Source organism: Pinus tabuliformis, chromosome J (genome assembly GCF_031772625.1).
Source record: "Pinus tabuliformis cultivar Carrire ecotype Pingquan chromosome J, CPIR1, whole genome shotgun sequence".
In the NCBI taxonomy this organism is placed as follows: Eukaryota; Viridiplantae; Streptophyta; class Pinopsida; order Pinales; family Pinaceae; genus Pinus; species Pinus tabuliformis.
This window is the reverse complement of record NC_142295.1, coordinates 558,969,479-558,990,519: the sequence shown is the minus strand read 5'-3', so window position 1 is coordinate 558,990,519 and position 21,041 is coordinate 558,969,479. Positions and strand designations below refer to the sequence as shown.

The window sequence follows — 21,041 nt, the reverse complement described above, 5'->3', positions numbered from 1 at the left end:
CTCCTATGTGCACTATGCTGCACTGTAAGAGTACAATTGCTGTTATGACTGTGTTCTGGTTAGGGCATCATTGTGGCCCACATCAGTCCTAAAACATACCCACATAGTCCCTTAAATAGTTGCAACTTCCTCCACAAGTATCCTCTGCCTCCACGTTGTTGATCTGAGCACTTTAATACCCTCAAACAGTCCTATGCATGCCCTGATTTGGGGTGTTAAGGCCTACGGCTTACCACAGTGACTTGCTGTCACCTACAACCAACCAAAACAAAGTTTCCTTGCCTCCTATTGCTGCCCAACAGACATGCGTCTAGCCCTCTCCCACTTGGCCTCCATGCAAGAGTATTTTGCCCTTCAACCAATGCCTAGAAGGCTCCACACTGCCTCCTCTTCCAAGCTGAAGTTGCCCTAGTTCTGCGACACAAAACAGAATGCCCTTGCTCCCTAGACCGAGTTTCTATAATCCTCCAAGGAGCTCTTGCATTGCACTATAGGATTAGGGCTGTCTTCTTCACAATATGACAATGTCTTCCTTGACAACGTATAGGATTAGGGTTGACTGCGTCTTCCTTGATTTAGGTCATGCGTAGAGCTGCTAGGGCATCATCTAGGACTGCGTTTAGAGCATCCTCTAGGACAATGTTTATCCCTTAGAGATTCTTCTTTCCACTAAAACCCAAAACAAGTGGAGAAGAAGAAATCTCAAGAGAGTTGTGTGTACAAATGACTTGCAAGGCACTTGTATTTATACCAAAACGTGGAGCACAAGTGGGGGCAGTTTAGTTGCTGGCCGACCTTGACGAATTGTCCCATAACACAAATAAATTCATATCTCCATGAATACTTATTGGAATCAGATGATCTTTAGATCAATTCTACACCTGTCGATGAGAGGAGTCCAAGAAAAATATCAGCGACCATAAATAAGATGACGCACATGGAGTTTGGCCCTAGTTTCCAATTTTAACAGGTGTCCACACTCTCAATGTATGAATGTAAAGGAGGGAGCAATCGTGGAGGCATGGGTTACTTTGCTCGGCCTGATTTTTCTATCCCTCTTTTGCACCTTTTACTTCTTAATAATGCTTTGTATTACCGCATATAGCTCAAGGGTTAGAGCTTTCTCTTTATGATCTAGCATTTTTATTAACCCTTAAAATGAGTTAGTTTATCGCTCATTAGGGTTGAGACATGCAAGGGTTCCTTTGGATGTGAAGGAGCATCATGTGCTAAGGAACCGAGTGATGGCCAATGAGGAGGGTAGAACTCATGCTAGCCTTTTGCTCACGTGCTAATTTATATCTCGACCATCTTTTGCATTTTGGTTTTCTTCTTTTTCTTTTGTTGCGAACATGATATGCTTTTTTTTATTCCTTTAGCTGCACAATCCTTAGGGAAATTTTTTCCAGCCTTGCTCAAGGAATGTGGACATTAGGGTGCCAAATCCTAAAGAACCAATGAAAAATTAGACTCAAAGAATGGATATGGTATATGGGGCTTGTAATGTGTAATGGAAAGTGTCAGGTATGGTATAGGGGATAATGAATACACTATCTCAATTGGGGTTTTCCAAGTATTGCCCTTCCTATAACATAAGACCTCAAGGGAGGTCCCATTGGACTAGGGCTAAAGATTAACCCTCCCGGTAAGGTGAAAGAACAAAATTACAATCAAGATCGGTGAGTCTTCCATTACATACTAAATTCCCAAAATAAACAAGTATAAGCACCTAATTGCAAAATGTTCAAAGTACCTTTTGAATAGCAACCCACCTTCATCCAAGTGTAAATGCCGGATGGTGAGAGCCACATGGATGATGCAAATGGCAGAGGCACATGGCATATCATCATCAAATAGTGGTTGTCAAGGGTTGCTGGTTAGCTGGTTATCAAATGTAGGTGAAAAGTTTTCTCCTATAAGGCTACCCATTTTGGTGGGTAACAGAGCCTTCACCTTTCCTTTCTCTTGTGCTATGTTCGTTGCTTGAAACAATTACGGGCTTGTTTGACCCTATCTTTTGTTGCCCGCTATTGCAAAATCTAGCACCTTAGTGCAAAGCCTCATGAAACAACTTAGATTGAGCACAATAATGCGGTTGATACCATTCATACCTCAACAAAAGTCCCCTTGTTTTAGTGATAGACACAATCCACTATTAGGTAGGCTTCCCTAGTAGATCTTAGGGATCAAGTAACCCATTTTGACTTGAGCTAAATGCTCCCTAAGGGTTTTACAACAAGATTTCACTTGAGATTAGGTATGCAAAAATTAGGGTTTTGGGTGGATTAGGGTATATTTCCAAGAAAATGAGTTCAAGGGTTTGCACAGCTCAATCTAGAGGATTAGGTCTTCCAATAGAGGCCCAAATAAGTTCCCAAACACATACAATGAAGTGTTATATTTGACCGTCATAAACTAGTGTTTTAGGCTTGAAATGGTAGTAAGCAAATAGATTATAACAATAAGAGAAATCCCTAGAATATATGATAAGGAAATTTAGAATTAGGGCTAATCAAAGAGTAAACTAGAGAGTATATCTAAACAATTTTTTTGTGGTTAAAATAAGCATAACAACACAATAAACCCTGGATGCCAACCCTAAGTTATGGCTGAAAAATGCATGTAAATAGATACTTTTACTTTCCAAGAAGTTGCAAAATAGCCTAACCTTAGGGCAATGACATCCAAGACAATCAATGTTGAAAATAGAAGATTTTGCTATAAATAAACACTAATTTACACTACAACAAATAAAATAGGAAAATATCTAAGGTTTTAGAAGATTGGCACAAAGATAAGCCTAGTGCCTTTTTCAATCTAGTGTTAATGGAGTTTAGGAGCAAAAATGTTTGGAAGAAAAGAGATGGATGTGGATTCAAAGAAATTAAGGGAGACAAACTTGTGTTCCTCAACTCTTAAACCTGAGTGTCCTTTTATCTTCTTGGATATTGAAAGGGAGGGAGCTACACCTCAAGAGAAACTTGATGAATATCTTGTGCAAGGAGATTTTAGAGCCATCAAACATCAACAAAACCTTGGTGAAAATTTTAACAAACCCAGTTTATCAACAAGAACAAGATGGAAGAAGACAACATACATTTGCACAACACATATCATTAAAGATTCACCAATAATCATTCAAAAGTGAGAACCATGCACAAAACTATCATCCAAGAGAAGTTCATTGCACTAGTTCTCCATAGTACACAAGAGAGAAGAGACAAGTTTACCATTGGGAATTTGATCTCAAAGTGTGGCAATGATCTAAAGGGAAAATCAACTCCCTCATTCATATGAGGATAGCTAAGTCGATTTCTCTAATTTTAGACTAAAATCCATAAAATAATAACTATGTTGCAAAACGTTGCGCCTAGGTCCTTTTCTGGCCAGAAACGAAACAAAAATGAGGAAACTCGTACCGTATGGCGTGGAAACTCGTTTCCGACTGTAATGGCATGTTTCACACTGGGGAAACGTGGCCAGTGCGACCGAAAACGGGTTTCCAGGCTGTACGACAGAGTTTCCACTTCACAATTGCGGTTTTATTTTTTTTATTTTTATTTTTTATTATTATTATTATTATTATTATTATTTTTTTTTTTTTTTGTTTTTTTGTTTCGCTTCTAATTTTTGATTGGGTGAATAAAATATCTTCAAGATGCTTCTAGATGCCTCTCTCAAGTTATAAAAAGACTCGCCTCATTATCTCATCACACAATTGAGCGAGTCGTTTCTCTTGGATACAGACGATTTTAGCAAAGGAGAAAAGAGGAAGAGAGCAGTTGTTTCAGCTAGGGTGTTTTCAACATTGAGCAAAGGAGATTTCAGCAGCAAAAGAAAGAGATTTCAGTAGCAAGAGAGAGATTTCAACAGTAGATTCGGAGTGCAGAGTTTCCGGCTACGACTTTCTTGGCTTTTGGCTCAGCTACAACTATATTTCTCGTCTTTTCTGGCATTTTGCGGTAGCTTCAGCTACCAAAAATTAATTTGGGCAAGAAGCATTCATTTTCTTAGTTTTTTCCTACTATTTCTTCAATTTTTCGAGGGTTTATGCCTCCAAATATATGAAAAACGTTTTTTCTTTACAGATTTTTTTTTTTGATTTATTTTTGCAGCAATGGCTTCCAACCAAGGTGCAGCTACAAGTTTAAGACCCAGGTCCAATCCAAGGGCTAAGTATTATCCTCTTTGGAGGCATGTTTAGAAGCTTCAAAAATGTGGAGGTGGTGGCTCATGGGAATGGCGATGTAATCTTTGTAGTAATTCGTACAAGGGCTCCTACCCAAGAGTGAAGAAACAACTTTTGCATGGAGGAGGACAAGGGATTGCAGCTTGCACAAAAACAACAGACCGATTGGCAAGGAGGGCATATCAAGGAGGGCAAGATGAGGTAGATGGAATTAAAAGGCATGATGAGCTTAGTCAAGCTACTCCTCAAGCTCCACCTAACATTGACCTAAGGATTGTAGTTGAAGCAAGGAAGAGGAGAGCTAGTGCCACTCAACAACATGAACAACCAACATCCAAAAATACCAAAGGGGCATCCCCTTCAATTCAGGATAGCAAAATTGCTAAATTGGTGAATGTGCAAGCGAGAGAAGATACTGATTCCAGAGTGGCTAGGTGCATCTATGCATGTGGTATCCCATTCAATGTTGTTTGCTCTCCTTAATGGCAAGATATGATAAGGGCAATTAACAAAGCTCCTCAAGGGTACAAGGGGCCCAACTATGAGACCAACTATGAGAAATTCAGAACTCAGCTTCTCAAAATGAGAAGGAGCTTGTGGAGGATAGCTTATCACCAATTCGTTCTTCCTGGAGTAGCTCTGGGGTTACCATAGTCTCAGATGGATGGACAGATACAAGGCGCAGTCCATTGATAAATATCATTGCCACTTCCCCCAAAGGAGCAATGTTTATAAAGGCGGAACACTGGTCGGGAGAGGTAAAAAATGCACAGTTCATTACCGATGTTATTATAAAATCTATTGAACAAATAGGGTGGTGCAGGTTATCACGGATAATGCACTAGTTTGCAAAGCTGCATGTTTAATTATTGAGGGGAGGTATGACCACATCTTTTGGACACCCTGCATTGTCCATAATCTGAATTTGATCTTTTAGAGGAGATCGACAACAAAGTTCCATGGATAAAGGAAATCATAGGGGAAGTAAGGGAGATTGTTAAATTCATCACCAACCACCACTAATCTCAGGCAATATTTCGAGAGTACTCCAAATTGGAGTTGTTAAAAGTTGCTCAGACAAGATATGCCTCAAACTTCTTGATGTTGCGTCGCCTTGTTGAGGTTAAACATGCATTATTTTCTATGGTGGTGAGTTAACTTTGGGTTGAGTGGAGACAAGCAGATTCAGAGCGGGGATATATGGTGCATAGATTGTGCCTTGATGAGGATTGGTGGAGCAAGATAGATTTCTTGCTAAAGTTCACAACCCCTGCATTTGAGCTTCTTCAGAATACTGACACTGACCAACCTTTCTTAGGAGAGGTCTATGATGGCATGGATTCCATGGTTGATAAAACTATGGAAATCATTTCACAAGAGTCTCCACAACTTTTGTTTGTTGATGATCCTTTTGGTGATTTAGTCAAGAAAATCATTATTGATAGGTGGAACAATTTCAACACTCCATTGCACACTTTAGCACATGCCTTGAACCCCAAATTTTATGATAGGAGCTTATTGCTCAAAGCAATGGGAAGAGGAAGGCACCCCATAAGGATTGAGAGGTGGCTAATGGGGTAAAAAAAGCCCTTATGAGAATATTTCCATCTCATCTACACAGGGAGGTAAAGGAAGAATTTGCCAGTTTTGCTGCAGGATTAGATGATTATGCAGATATATCAGCTTTGGAAGAGAGAAGCACCATGAATCCAGTTAGGTGGTGGATTTGTTATGGAGCAAATGGTGTACATTTGCAAAACCTTGCCATTCGTGTTCTTTCACGAGTGGCAAGCTCTTCATCAGTAGAAATGAATTGGAACACCTATGGTTTTATTCATTCTGTGAAGCGCAATAGGTTGGGCTCACAAAACGCAAAGGATCTTGTTTATGTGCACTCCAACATTTGCCTTGCATCTCGTAGGGGTCTAGAATACAACAATGGTCCTTCTAAAGAATGGGATGTGGATCCAGAGAGTCCTGATTTGGATCTCTCTCTTGCTGCCCTGAATATTGAGGTTCAACCTGGAAGTGGAATTGACCTATCATCTTCTTTAGCACCACCATCCACTGTTGAGCATGCTTCCGCTTCTATTTTTGATGAGGAATATGATGATGAGGATTAGTATTTTGTCTTTATAGTTCTTGCAGTCTCATAGTCTTTATTGAACTTGTAGCCTCATATATATAATAAAGGCTGATTTTGAGATTTGGATATATAATAAAGGTTGATTTTGGATATTCCGATATTGCTATTTTTATTATGTGATCATTCTTGAGTAAATGTGATGTAAATTTAATCATAATGTTTAAACTTTAGATGTAATAAATTATAATGTATCATGTATGCTTTATGATTGCACATAACATTTCTTAAATGTCTTATCGTGTTTCCCTGTTTCCATAATTTGGGGGGGCGGGTCACGTTTCGTACCCGTGCTCGTTTTGGAAAATCGTACCCGTTTCCCCGTTTCGGTAACTCGTATCCGTTTCCCCGTTTTGTGCAACTTAGAATAATAATAATCCATGATTACAAGTTGGGTAGGTCACAAGCCAACCCCTAATGATAGACATATCAATGAAATAACATGAAATTGTGCCTCTATTAACCCATATGTGTGAGTTAGATGTCCTCCAAGGGTGATGTCATCCTCCAAAGTTATGTCTCTTCATGAAAAGTGCAATAATTGGTTCCAAGAGGTGAATTTCATCCCAAAAGTCACGTATCCTCATCAAATGGATGCCCAATTATCAAGAAAAGCATCCGCAAGCCCAATGTCATCCATAAGGGAATCAATGTCATCATATAAAGCATCAAATGGAGGATGCAATCATGTTGGGGCAAGACATCATCATGGTAAACAATGTACATTCCCTCCAAAGGGGTCCCACCTTATCATCATCATCAATAATTCTTAAGAGGAAAGCAATATCTAGCTTGGGGGCATTTTGGTATATCAAGAGTACATCTTCTTTCTAGGTAGTGTCCTAGCTCAGATTAATAGTGTCCAAGATCTCGGAGGTAGGTGAGGGTGTCATCAATTGTGTCAAGTTATCCCAAGGTCAACACTTCACAATAAGTACTCAACGCCCTCTATCAAAGTGTCTTGTGTCATTGTCACAATGGCTGGATGTCCTTTATAAAGTGTTGGAGAAGCATCACACAATACCTCAAAAGATGTGGGTTGTACCTGAAAGCAATATTAGCACACATACTCAAAGAATCAAGTGAGATCAACATGGGTGCAAGAATCATAAGAGTATCAGAGTGGGCCATGTTCATTGTTAAAGCCATCAAAGTATTTCACATAAACATCATCTTCAAATGTTTTCCTAGCTTATGATTCATACACAAATTACCATGCTTAGGTATGTGGAGGGTTATTACATGGCCCTATTAAGTGCTTCCAACCCTAAGGGAAGGAACAATTCCTAGGTCACCCGTTTTAGAAGATAGGTGTATGTGGTAGGTGCTATGGATTGGGTTTAGTTCATGAATGCAGTTATCGTTTTATGCTAAGTTATTTCAAGCCATTCTCCATGAGTGCCTTTGTAGAGGGAGTGCTTAGTTTGCTTGAGTTAGCTTCCTTGCCTTTGTTTTTTGAGCTCCAATTGTTTGCCTTTTTTGTTTTTTACATAGCTTGTTTAACAAACTTCATTTATGATCATGTAATAATGAGATAACCCATTTTGGTGATGAGCAGTTTATCACTTCATTAGGGTCTGGATGTTCATAGAGAGTTCCTTCTACTTTGATAGGTGTGATGTGCATGGATATTCTTGGGGAAGAATGGCTATATAAGAGTGGGTAGAGCTCAAGCTATAAATTGGCTTTGTTCTGCTTTACATCCCTCGCCATTCTTTTGGCATTTTGACATTTGACTCATGCTCTTCCTTTTATTATAGTTGCATCAACCTCGGATATATACAACCCCTTATTCTCATAGGACAAGGTCAATGGTGAACCAGCAGGAGTCACAAAGAACAACCAATCAAAACATGGGACAACGGAGTAGGGGAATGATGACAAATGTCAAGTATGGGAATGCTGCCATCATTAGAGCCTGCTATTTGTGCCCCTCCTGGATAGTGAAAGAAAGGCCCAAAGGAAGGCCCCATTGGACTAGGGCAAGTGATAACCACCAAGGTGAAGCGAGGGGACAAGGGTACATCCAATATCAATTTATCATCCAATTCAACCTGTGATCCATACTAGAATGCCTTTGACTAAATGAAAGCGCTTGAATACCAAAATGGTTAATGTTCCTCACAATAACTGATCCACCTTCATTGGATAAGCAAGCTAGATGAATAAATTCACTGACCAGAGAGTGGATGAGAGGCATCTGTCGCTGGCTATCTGTGGATCATGGTAGGGCTGCTAGATGGCAAGCTACATCATAGGAGAACATTTTTCTCCTAGGGTTACCCATACACGTGGGTGGGTAACACTGCCCAAAACTGTTAGTGTTGTGCTAGGAAATGTCCTGAGACAAGGAGCTATTGCCCTGTGTATATAGCCCTCTGATCCACTAGACGATGTGTGTAATCTAGTGAGTTCCTAAAGCTAAACACCAATACATGCAACAAAGTCTATATTCGAAGGGAATGAGTGTGCACCTGATCCTTTGCAGCCTGATGGAGTAGATCTGAAAACGATCTTGTAGATCCTCCTCCTAACTAAAGATCCTGCTCCTTTCACTCCCTAGATCCAAACTCCTGCACACATTCACCACCAAACAAGATGAAGGTTCCACCTCCGAGGAGAAGGAATTAGCATGTACAATAAAAAGCACGAGATATATGCGGATAATAATCAACAGCATACATAAGAAAGGAAATAACATGTACTTTCATTAATCTGAAACCTTAGTACATCATATACCTTGAGTTTGTTGCTGCTACTAAGTGCTCAGCATGGCCACTTTCTAGATCCAGCAAGACAGAGCTGATCTCGCATAAAATAGAAGTCTAACAGCAAACTAACAGCATAACTGAGCTCTTTCTTCTGTTCTAACTCTCTTCTCCTCTTGATAGGGTCAGATTATATAGGCTCTTTCTGTCCTCCCGGAGAATGTATGTGGACACCTAGGGGCTCAAGAAGTTAGGAAGCTTCTACAATAATTTCCCCTAGACAACTCATAGACAAGTAGGTTGAGCTGATCTCCTGGGGAATGACAAACACTAGAAATTTTGACCACAGTCGCTCCCTGTACAAAGGCAACTAGGGTATTGTGCCTCTGTATTGTGCACTGCTTGATAGCGACCGTACACATCATGTCAATGTCATGGGAGTGACCATCATGCTAAAAATGGCTAATCAGAGAGGATGAAGTATGCATCAAGGTCAACATGTCTGATAATGAACAATGGTCTCTCTCACTGATTCAAGGTGGAAAAAAAAGGTTATAACAGTTGGGCATGCTTGAGATTGTTTTGCACTGCCCACCAATGTTGCAAACATCTCAATAACATCCCGATTTTATTGTGAAATCACGATTTTTTTTGCCTAGGTGATGTTTGCTGATTTTTACTGATATTTTGATGGTATCTTAATTTTACTGACGTTTTCTGATGTTTACTGATATTTTCATGATTTTTACAATTTTTTGGTTTTTTGAACCCTTGCCGATTTTATCTCGATGCCGATGTTTGCAACATTGCTGCCCACAACTATTATAGGCCTGCCCAAGACTGTTATGTGCTGCCCAAAGTTGTCAGAGGCCTTCATGAACCTGTTTTTGGTTGCACTGCCAAAACTGTTAAAAGCCTGCCTGAACTTGTTTTTCACTGCCTAAAGCTATTACAGGCCGGTCTGACCTGCCTAGGGCCTGTATAGCCATGGTAGTGCCTTAAAAAGCATGCCCACATGCCATTTTCATTATCGGTGCTCTGCATGGCCCCGCCCACTGCCTGTATGGCCATCTCAGGAAGCATCACTGTTTCTGCTACACTGTATTATGGAAGCCTTGGGAAGCATGCCTGTTGTTGTGTTGTTGTGCAGTTCTTACTATCTTGTTATAATGATTTGTGGCTATATTAATACTAAAAGTCCGTTCTAACCTAGCCAACCTATTAAATTCAGGAAAACTAAAAACTAAAAGGCTAACCTATCTTTTGTGTTGTGCTGTCTTTCTCTCGGTCTTTTGCTCACCTCCTTTGCTGACTTGTGTGTGCCAACCAGTCCCTAGGTCATGCTTCTTGATATGCCCACCGCATATCCTTTCACATTTTAGTTTGCACATGGTGGCTCTGATGCCATGTTGTAAATGCATATAATGGTCACAGAAAAGTCAGTGTACAGTGAATGTGAGAGAGAAAGCATACAGATGTATTGCATTACTTTTTAGAAAAATACATTATATGAAGCCACAACACAAAATGACACTTTGCCTTCCAAAGTGACTCTCGTATTCAACATAACTAAAGACTAATTGTAAAGTTTCTTAAGCTAATATAAAAGTCATGACAGAACGACTCTATTCTAACAAGTACTTACTTAAATGTTTATAGTCCATCCTAGTAGTTATGAGTATCACACTGATTTTATCAGTGTGTCTGCACCCATGATGGTACTAATTGATACTAGCTTGGTATAATTGGATGCAGAAAAGTCCATCTACGTAATTTTGCTGGGAAGGACTGGTGTGTATATTGGGGAAAAAGCCACCAATCATGGACATCAGCATTGTTGCCATACATGGGCCTTGAATGGAGACTCTATGATCCGTTTAGATTTCTATAAAAATGCTGGATTACTACTCAATCTCATTGGTTCAAATATCTTAATGTTTGGCTATTAAGTGTTGCTGCTGCCAAGTAGGCTTAGCAAAGTAGGAGTTAAATTGATATTTTGTTTTCTTATTACATAATAATAAGAGAGAAGTACTTATACCTGAGTGAGAATTTTGAAATTAAATTATAGATATCACATAAGCTAGTCAGTGGAGTTTTCTGTGTTTTTCTCATCATTATAAAAGTTTGTACATATTTTTTTTCTGGAACGTTATGTGGTTGGCTTGCTGTTGTAACTGATGCACGCCCAAGTGATTTAAGTTTTCCTTCTCATACTCTTGCGTTATCTAGACTGCCATTCTTTTAACTTATTTCCAATAAAATTCAGAATTTTAAGTGGAGGCTTGCATTTCTAAGACCTAGCATGTTGCTATTTAATTTCTGTTCTTAGGATATTTCTCCTGAAATTGATAGAATAGAAAAGTTACGAGCAATTTCAATTTTACATTTGAAGCAGTTCAAGAACAAGAATACGTTTGAAATATCCTTGATTGCATATAGTTATCCATGATGTTTTACTAATTTGTATACACTGGTTTTCAGGTGTTATGATGCCAATTTAATCGAGATCCCAGTTGAGGTGGAGTCCCCTGATCGCCATTACTACCATGTATGCAATTTTGAATCTCTTTGGCTCTCTGGTGACTTGTTCTGCATTTTTTCTCTTTTGTTTTTTTGATACTTCATAACAGAGTTTCTAATTTGGCTCCTATCTTTCCGCCTGTAAATTACAGCTTGCTTTTTTCACTACAAGAAAGGTTGAAGCTATGGAAGAGCTTACATGGGTATGTTTTTGAGTATCATCTAGTCTAGCTTGTATTTTGGGTAAAAATTTATAATTCTATAGGCATGGTATCTTGACATAGACCATAATTCCTACTGTTCATTATCCAATATCAATTCTATAACAATTTTTAGTGATTTTAATTGCTCTTGTTGAACTGATGCAAGTAGATTTGTTTAATGTTAAGTTCAGTTTTATGTCCCTAACTTTGCTGTGGTAAGGGGATTAATATTGAAAGGAATGCAAGCTATGGAAGAGCTTACATGGGTATGTTTTTGAGTATCATCTAGTCTAGCTTGTATTTTGGGTAAAAATTTATAATTCTATAGGCATGGTATCTTGACGTAGACCATAATTCCTACTGTGCATTATCCAATATCAATTCTATAACAAGTTTTAGTGATTTTAATTGCTTTTGTTGAACTGATGCAAGTAGATTTGTTTAATGTAAAGTTCAGTTTTATATCCCTAACTTTGCTGTGGTAAGGGGATTAATATTGAAAGGAATGCATGCTGTATTGCATATCAAACATCTAGGCTATCCTAAATTCTAATATAGTCATTGCAGTGAGAATTTAGTTCTTTTGGTCAGGGTTGTAGAAGGATATCACTGACTATGTGTTAAAATGTTTGGAATGGCAAAAGGTTAAGTTTGAGCTCAAGCATCCTTTTGTACTAGAACAATTATGGAATGGGAATGGGAGGTGATTTCTATAGATTTCATCACAGTGTTCCTAAAATGATGTGAAAGTATGACTCCATCGTGGTGGTCATGTGCAGCTTGACTAAATTAGCCTATTTTTATGGATGGGTAATATCAATAAAACATTAGATATTGTTGAAGTATTCACTATGGAGATTGTGAGTTTGGAGGGGGTGCCAAAGAAGTATAGTGTACATGGATTCTAAGTTCACTTTTGATTTCTGTAAGGGTTTGTTTCAGTTTTCAAGCGGTAGGTACTTTGTTGAAGTTTGGCGTAATGTACCACCTGCAGATGGATGGGTGCTTAGAATAGGTAAAACCAAAGAATTGAATATTTGCAAGAAATTTATGCTATGCATAACCCATATGGGGTGAAGACTACCATGATCTTGTGGAATTTTCTTATAACAATGATTTCATATGGCCTTAGGCATGACTTATTTGAAGCATTGTATGGAACAAAAGCGCAACACCTTGATAGGTTGGCTAAACAAAATGATTGCATAGCACTTGGGCTTGAAAAATGTTGGCTAAGACTAAGCACATGGGGCAGCCTGTTTTTGTGTTGCTTATGATCGCCCATGCTTATGTTAGGCCATAAAAATCAACAAGGAATAAAATTTATTCAAAATACATTTTTAATCTAAATGCATCTAATCTAGCATGATAGAAGAATATTATGTTAGTTCTAATGCGAAAATTCAACATGCAATTCATCCTACTCTAACATGCATATAATACAACATCGAGTGTCAATGAAAGGGGTGATATGAATTAATTTGATCAGTTTCGGCCAAAGTCCGTCGTCAAGTCTAGCAATATAACAATAATCCTAACCAACCTTACCATGAATCTTAACAGGGATAGGATTCTTGTCAACCAACACAACGTCCCCTACGTTGAATTCCCTTTTAGGCTTCCATCTCTTGGTTTGCTTTTGATTTGGCCTTTTCAGGATGTAGACTTCTTTAGAGGGAAGGATGGGAGATGGTTTCTTAGCCTCGAGAATCTTGTAATGTTGATTAGGACCCAGTGTTACCATATGAGTTGTGTACAAAGGTTCTCTATAGAGAATGAAAGGGGTTCCATCAGACTATGGGATGGTGACATAAGATAAGTCCATTTGAAGTTGTCCACCTATCGTAGCGCCCCATTTCCTAGACAATAGCATTCCCCACACTTCAGGTATATCCATGACCACAACATCGATGAGCAATGATATGTTAGGGTTCATAACTAATGACACCTTGAGATATTTTATGAGGCCTTCTACTTCAACATGTTGGGAGTTGAAACCGCACATTCTTGTATCTACAAGTGATGTTAAGATTGAGTTGCTTCATGGCTTTTAAAGGCATGATATTTGCGAAAGCTCCAAAATCCAACATACAATTATGCAATAGGAGATCATTAATAGCTAAGGTGAGCAAAAATGTCTCATGACCAGGGTTAGTATTACAAAGGTGTATATTTTGCAATGTGATTGGTGTGTCCTCTTCTTCAAACCCTAAGGCTTTCTTTGCTTTCCATTTTTGCTATGGGAGTTTAACTAGCTCCTTTAAGGGAACTTGCATGGTCATCTTTCTTGTAGCAGCGCCCACATCAATATCAAGTTTGACCTCCTTATCTTTAGCTTTTTGTTTAGGACCATCCTTTGGAAGGTCCTTTTTGGTATTGTCCTTCTTGGGAGGATCCTTCTTGATAGGCTCTTTTGTAGGAAGTTGCTTCGGGGGAGCTTGCTTAGGGAGAGATTCCTTTTCTTTTTTAGGTTCTTCGGAACTAGTGGAGGTGTTTTTGTCATTCTTTCTCGAGTATTGGACTCCCTTGAATCTCCCACTATCATCAACATTGAGGATTAGCTCATCCTTTTCTTCTTTTAGGGCTACTTTACTAATCAAAGGATGATTGTATGTGCCACCTAACATAATGTTGAAGGCGTGAGATTCAACAATATTTGTTTGCTCATCACCCTCCTCATCTTCTCTTTCCTCTTCATCACTTTGTTCACTTTTGGAAGATGATTATTCTTGTTCCACAACATTGGTTGGGGCTAAAGTGTTAGGAACTTGGGATTAGTTTGGCTTGCCTTCATCATTTGTTTTCTTAGGAAAAGGGTTGTTTTTGGGAACGAAGTTTGACTTTTGGGCCTTCTCAAGAGCGATGAACTTGTTCATGTAAAGTCTATCGTTGGAGTTCATGTCCTCAGATAGCTTTTCAAGCTTCTTAAGGACCACAACCAAGGTTTCCTTAGTTTGGTCTTCGGACTTACTCTTCGGTCTTTGGAATTACCCTTCTTGGTTTCCACCTTAGGTTTAGAATGCTCAAACATTTCCATTTTGGAGATATTGAGGTTTTGTTCAACTTCTGTAATAATTTCGTTGGCCTCAACAAGACTCTTAAGTTTCTTATACTTTAATGCATATGTCAAGTGACCTCTTACAACCTTGGTGAATTTATCAAGAATGATTGCATCAGGGGGTCTAAGGTGATCGGGGATGTCCCTAACTACCTTGTCAAATTTTTGGATGAATTCTTTAACGTCTCCCCTTCCTTTACTTATGTGGTAAAATTTTTGATGTTGAAAGACCCTTGGGCATCAAAGGACCACCTTCTCATGAAAGCATCTTCAAATTGGTCAGGGTCATCTATACTACCCGCAGGGAGGCTAAGGTACCTTTCCCTAACTTGTCCCTCAAAGGATAAAGCGAATAACATCATGATCCTGTCATCATCATCGATTCCCCTAGGGGAAATCATCTAATAGAAGTCATCAATATGATCATGAGCACTTTTGGTGGCATCCCCTTTGAATTTGGGCAACCAGTCATGATTTTTTTCAGGTAAAGGTTTGGGATTGTCCCTCAATTTCAAAGGTCCAAAAACAGTAGCCAAATGCCTTTTGCTTCTTGGGACTTTGGGTTGGTTTTGATTGGCATTGGAATTGCTTTCCATATCAAGAGTTGAATTACCAACCTTTTCAAACTCAGGGAGAAGGTTAGTTCTAATCGGTGATGAATTTTTTTCTCCCCTTTTTGCAACAACCCTAGTTAGAGGAGTAATGTTGTCACCTTCAAACAAACTAGGGGATTGGACAATAAATGGAGTCGCCAGAGGAATATTTGAATGTCGTCAATGAATCAATTCCTCAATGGTTCACAAGGTAGGCAAACTTGTTTCCTTCCTGACAACGGTGCCAAAAATGTTACCACTCAATTTAGCAGGGGTCCTAGGGGGGTTTCGAAGGGACTACTACTAGATCAAGTGGCAACAATGGGACAAGGACCCACTGACACCTCAGTTGATGTTGCCTGCTCTTTACAAAGTTTCACCGATGGGAGGAGTCATGATATAAGGAAATCACTTGGAATGATTACTCAATGATAGGATAGGTAGTGACTTCTAAAGCCCATTCACAAGAGAGACTCATATAATAAGGCTTGCTTGCTTCAGAAGCAAGGTCAAAGGCTCTCTAAGAAAGGCTTAAGGGAGGCTTAGACCTAGGGGCTAGAGTTATTCCTTAATGAGGGATGCCATAGACCTAAGATTCCTTTTAGAAACAAGGTTTCTAAGTGGCCTTGTGAGATGAGGAATGATAGAGATGTGGGACCACAATGAAGCTCGAGGGCACTGAAACAAGACCTAGGGTTTGGGGTGTAATCTTCAATCAAGGATCTAGGTCAAGAAAGGGGGAAGAAGGGATCATTAATTGATGAACTTCCTTCGAGTTTTCAAGCACAAAGGATACCTAAGAATGCCGCTAACCTAGATGGACCAAGAGCTAAATGATTTTGGACCTAGGACTTGGTGTATCTCACAAACCGACCATGGGATTGACTTCAAAATTGGAGGGCATGTGGACAACACCCTAGTGCAGTTCCTAGCCAACTTGCTGAGTAAGATGACGACTCTAATGGAATTCGTTGGATGCCCTAGCTTGGCCATCTAGGGTCAGGGTAGAAAAAATTGTTGAAGGTAGGGAATTTAGGGTGATCACCAAGGATTTGAGACCAGTGCCTAGCCAATTGTGGAGAATGGAGTCAAAGTGAATTTGATTTAGGATTTTCACTCTTCCAAGGAGCCCTATTGCAACTTCACATGTCCTAGAGAAGCAGCTACAAGGTCACAACAAGGATTCATACTTTGATATGCAAATTTAATGGAGTTTCGAGGTCAAAGTTTCATAACCCACCCCTAGGCACATCCACTTCCTATTTCCAAGATGAGTAACATATGCAACGAGCCAAGATCACATGTGGTTCATGAATTCACGTCAATATTAGTGCACAAGTAAAATCAATACATAGTGTTTCATACATTAGACATTAAGCATCAAAATTTCGCAAGAAATAACACTTACATGGCAAAAGAAGTATATCCATCCATTAGACTTGCAAAAATGAAGCTCCAAGACTAGATAGCAATTATCCAAACATCAAAATGCATCAAATAATCTCTAATTCGTCCAACAATAGTAGGTCCAAGTTATTTTCTCCAAGGAGATACAAATCCAAGTGATGATGAGAGATCAATGAACCTCTCTTGTATTTATATGATCCTGCAAGGGACTCGAATGGCCTAATTATGCCTAATAATGCCCCTACAATAAAAATAATGTGCAAAATAACATCCTTTTGGTGACAAGCCCACTAAATAGCTCCATAATATGAAAAATAAGCCTCTCAAGCGGGCCGAAATGATAATACAATAGTTAGGATGGCCATTGGAAGGCTTAGTGAAGTTCGTAATGTGCCATAATGAATAAGAGGGCTCCAATAATAGTGATGAAGGGAGTTGCCCCTTGATCTCCAAGCAAATGACCTGTGGTGCTCCCATGTGGCTGTGGGGGCACAAAAACATCCTCAAGGGTCTCCAATTGAATCGAACAAGCATGTATCCCATCTGCAAGGGCTGGAACAATGATGCAAGACCTCCCTTGTCTCCCATGGTGAGACAAAACCCCATCTGGGCCCTGGATCAACTGCCAAGTGTGTGGTGCAAGTGTCTCGATGAATGGGGAAGTTGGTCCAGGTGCATCATCATCATCAAATAAGTCAGACACAAGGGAGAAATGAATGATGTTGAAGGATCCCATGGCATGGCTATCTACTCTCTGCTATAGTGCAGGCCTGTGGCTCTCAACGCACACCTTACAAATGTCAATATGACCCTCTGGAAGGCTTGGAACCTATATAGGGAGACCAAACCCCAAAGTGAAGATCCATCTTCAATCTTGTATAAGATCCAATGCGTCTCCTCACCTTCCAGTACAACAATTCATTAGTGCAATTGAGCAAATGAGCTTACAAATCATGGAATCAAGTGGCACTTCTTCCACAATGGGTTTTTAGAATGTACAGGTGTTGCCAAGTTCAAGAAGGAGGTTAATCAAGGATCCCATTAGGTGGTTTCAACCCCTGGGGGAGTGACAGGTCCATGGTACATCTGTCATATGGCAGGTGTCATGTGATATAATGATGGAACAGAGCGGGGCATTAGGGGAAGGCTCCAAGCCACATGCCATGGTACTGTTGGGTGTGTGTTATATTTTTTCCACGACTAGTCGCACGCACGGGGTGTCACAGGGGGTGTGAGCCTGCCTTGTTTGTTGCGCCGGGCATAGTAGGGGTGTCACAGGGGTCCGAGGCAGCGCCACAAATATTTTTTTCCTATATATATGTAGACCCAAGGATGGGGGGCAGACCCAAAGATGGTGGGCAGACCTACCCATGGTTTTGTGCATGGGTTTTGCACATGGTTTTGGGCATGGTGGTTTTCTAGCCATGGTATTTTGTAGATCCGATCAAGGGAACTACGGTTATGTTCTAATCTAGGGTTAATGGATTGGGGTTGTGAATGCTTCAACATGTATATATATGTATTATAACATTGAAAGGAACATATTGAAAAATCAATCTGGTAGTCCTAGTTTTGGGATCCAGGGGAAAATCTCTGTGTATATTCGTTTTATGTTCTCGCCATTCTATATTTTTTGTTTTTAAGAATTCATTTGCAGGTAATTTTTGTACAGGGTTAAAAACTACAGGTACAAGGGTAGCTATGATGAGGGAAGCCCACACTTGGGTGTATAGATGTAGGAGGGAACCATCGTGGTACACGAGTTACCTCGACCTTTGTTTTTTCACCCTTCTTCATATGCCTTTTGCCTTTTATTGATTTTTCTATTATAACTGCTCGGGGCTCCAAGGAATGAGAGGATGATGTGAATGATATAACAATGAATAAGGTTGGGCAGTTCATCACCCACTAGGGGTTGGGACAATCATGGGTTCCTTAATGATGCAAAGGGCTCATATAGGGGCCCTAGGAACCAGGATGATGGCCATAATGGGGGTAGAGCTCATGCTTGGCTTTTGCCCATGTGCTAAATATTTATGTCCCAACCATCTTTTGCATTTTTATGGTACATTTCCTGTTGTAAGTGGCCAAATTATGCTTTTAACTTTCTTTTTAGCTACATCAACCTCTGGGGCATCGTTCTCTGCTCGACCCAAAGTGTGTCCTAACTCCTTACTGAATGGACAAATGTGGACCTGGATGGAAATATGTGAAAAGAGGTTATAATGAGCGGAGGGGAGTGATGTATGTAATGTCAGGAAGTGGGACCACACGACCAAAATCGGGGTTTCTCATGTGGTGCCACTCCTAAAGCTACTATCCAATAGAGGAGATCCCATAGGTCTAGATACAAGGTTGACCACGAAGTTGGACCAGGGGACAAGAGCATTGACCGAGCCTATTCTTTCCATTGAATCCCCCTACTAATCCATGCTTAGAAGCATCCATAGGAAGTAAGAAAAAATATGCAACTACATAATGAAAGCCATACTTTGCGGGTTGGAAGGCCCACCTTCAAACATACGAGCATGACAGATGGGTGATCGTGCATAATGCCTGGCTCAGGTGGCGGAGATGGTGGCACATCGAGTTATCTGGGGGCTGCAAGGCGCTGTTGGCTGAAGACAATCTAGGAGAAAAATTTCTCCTATGGGTGTCTCTCATAGGTCGTTTCTTTAGCTTCTCTACACCTTTTTGTTTGAGGTTGGACTATCTATAAGGCTACACACAAAAACATACCATGTCTCCCGCTCCTCAAAACTACTGTCAATCCAGTGTTTATCAGCATATAGTTTTTGTTTGTTTTGTACTATATGTAAATTGTCCTTGAGAGCCTTGAGGATGTCTTGGCTCTCTTGGATCCAATCCTTAGCCTTTGGGGCCTGACTATTTGCAAATACTAGCTTTGCAAATGAAATGGCATCGTAGCCATATAGAGTCCTGATTGGCGACATCCCAATCGACATGTGATATGTGGTATTATAACAATATTCTCCATGGTGTCACCATCTCACACATGGCTTCTGCTGCCATGTCACATAGTTCCATAGGTAACCCTCCAACTATTTGTTAGTTATCTTTGTCTGTCCTTCGATTTGGGGATGATAACTCATGCTGGGTGTGAGGTCTATACCCACTAATCGGAAAAGCTCCTGCCAAAATCCACCCATAAAACTACTATCTCTATCACTAACAATGGTCTTGGGAAGTCCATGCAACTTGAAAACCTCTTAGTAGAATAACTCTGCTACTTGAGCTGCTGAATAATTGGAAAAAATTGGGAAGAAATGGGCGAACTTAGTCAACCTATCCACCACAAAAAATATGCAATCTCACCATCTCACCCATGGCTTCTGCTGCCTTGTCACATAGTTCCATAGGTAACCCTCCAACTATTTGTCAACTATCTTTGTCTGTCCTTCGATCTGGGGATGATAACTCATGTTGGGTGCGAGGTCTATACCCACTAATCGGAAAAGTTCCTGCCAAAATCCACCCATAAAACTGCTATCTCTATCACTAACAATGGTCTTGGGCAGTCCATGCAACTTGAAAACTATTAATCTAGGTTGTGCAACTTGAAAACTGTTAATCTAGGTTGTCATTGATGTCAATATGGAAGTGTTAGTGATGGAAAATTCTTTGATACATGATTGCCCATTGATGCCCATTGATCATAATGCTCATAGTGATGAAAGTTTGATATATGATGATATGATGAGATGGAGGACCCAAGTGGATTGAATATATATATACAGACATAATAGAAGCAGTAGATCCGTGAAGCAACAGGAGCAAGAAGCCAAAGAGGAGAAGCCATCGTGAAGCCAAAGAGTAAGATGAAGAGTTTATTGAAAGCCATCAAAGAAGAAAGTTATCAGAGCAAGAGAAGCAGGTTATCGCATATGCCCAAGGGTAAGTGCTATCAGAAGAACAAATAGGAACATTACGTTGGAGGAGTAGAGCTATCGGAAGTCAAAGGAAGAGCTATTGGAAGAAGAGCTATCAGAAGTCATCAAAGAGTAGCCAACGAAAATCACAGGAACGAGAAGCCACAAGAAATCCAAGCCAAGAGTAAGAGTCTAAAGGAAGAAAACAACGATATCGGAGGAGCATTGTGGAACCGATGGTCCCATTACAACACGCCCTAATTAATATCGCATCCGTCGTATCGGAACCTTCGCATCGCAAGTTATGAAGGCTTGTCACATTAAAAC

General features: G+C 39.9%; 1 protein-coding gene across 4 annotated transcripts in view; it reads left to right on the top strand.

Annotated features, from left to right (window-relative positions):
• Nucleotides 1-21,041, top strand: part of LOC149228233 (putative inactive histone-lysine N-methyltransferase SUVR2) — a 114,712-nt gene that overhangs the window by 24,878 nt on the left and 68,793 nt on the right. For all 4 annotated transcript variants that reach the window (XR_016247850.1, XM_089378109.1, XM_089378108.1 and 1 more), the window contains exons 6-7: nucleotides 11,525-11,591; nucleotides 11,716-11,766. Coding sequence is in view for 3 of the 4 variants with exons in the window: in XM_089378109.1 (XP_089234235.1) it covers nucleotides 11,525-11,591; nucleotides 11,716-11,766 (118 nt within the window). In the remaining variant the exon portion in view is untranslated. The remainder of the gene's footprint in view (nucleotides 1-11,524; nucleotides 11,592-11,715; nucleotides 11,767-21,041) is intronic.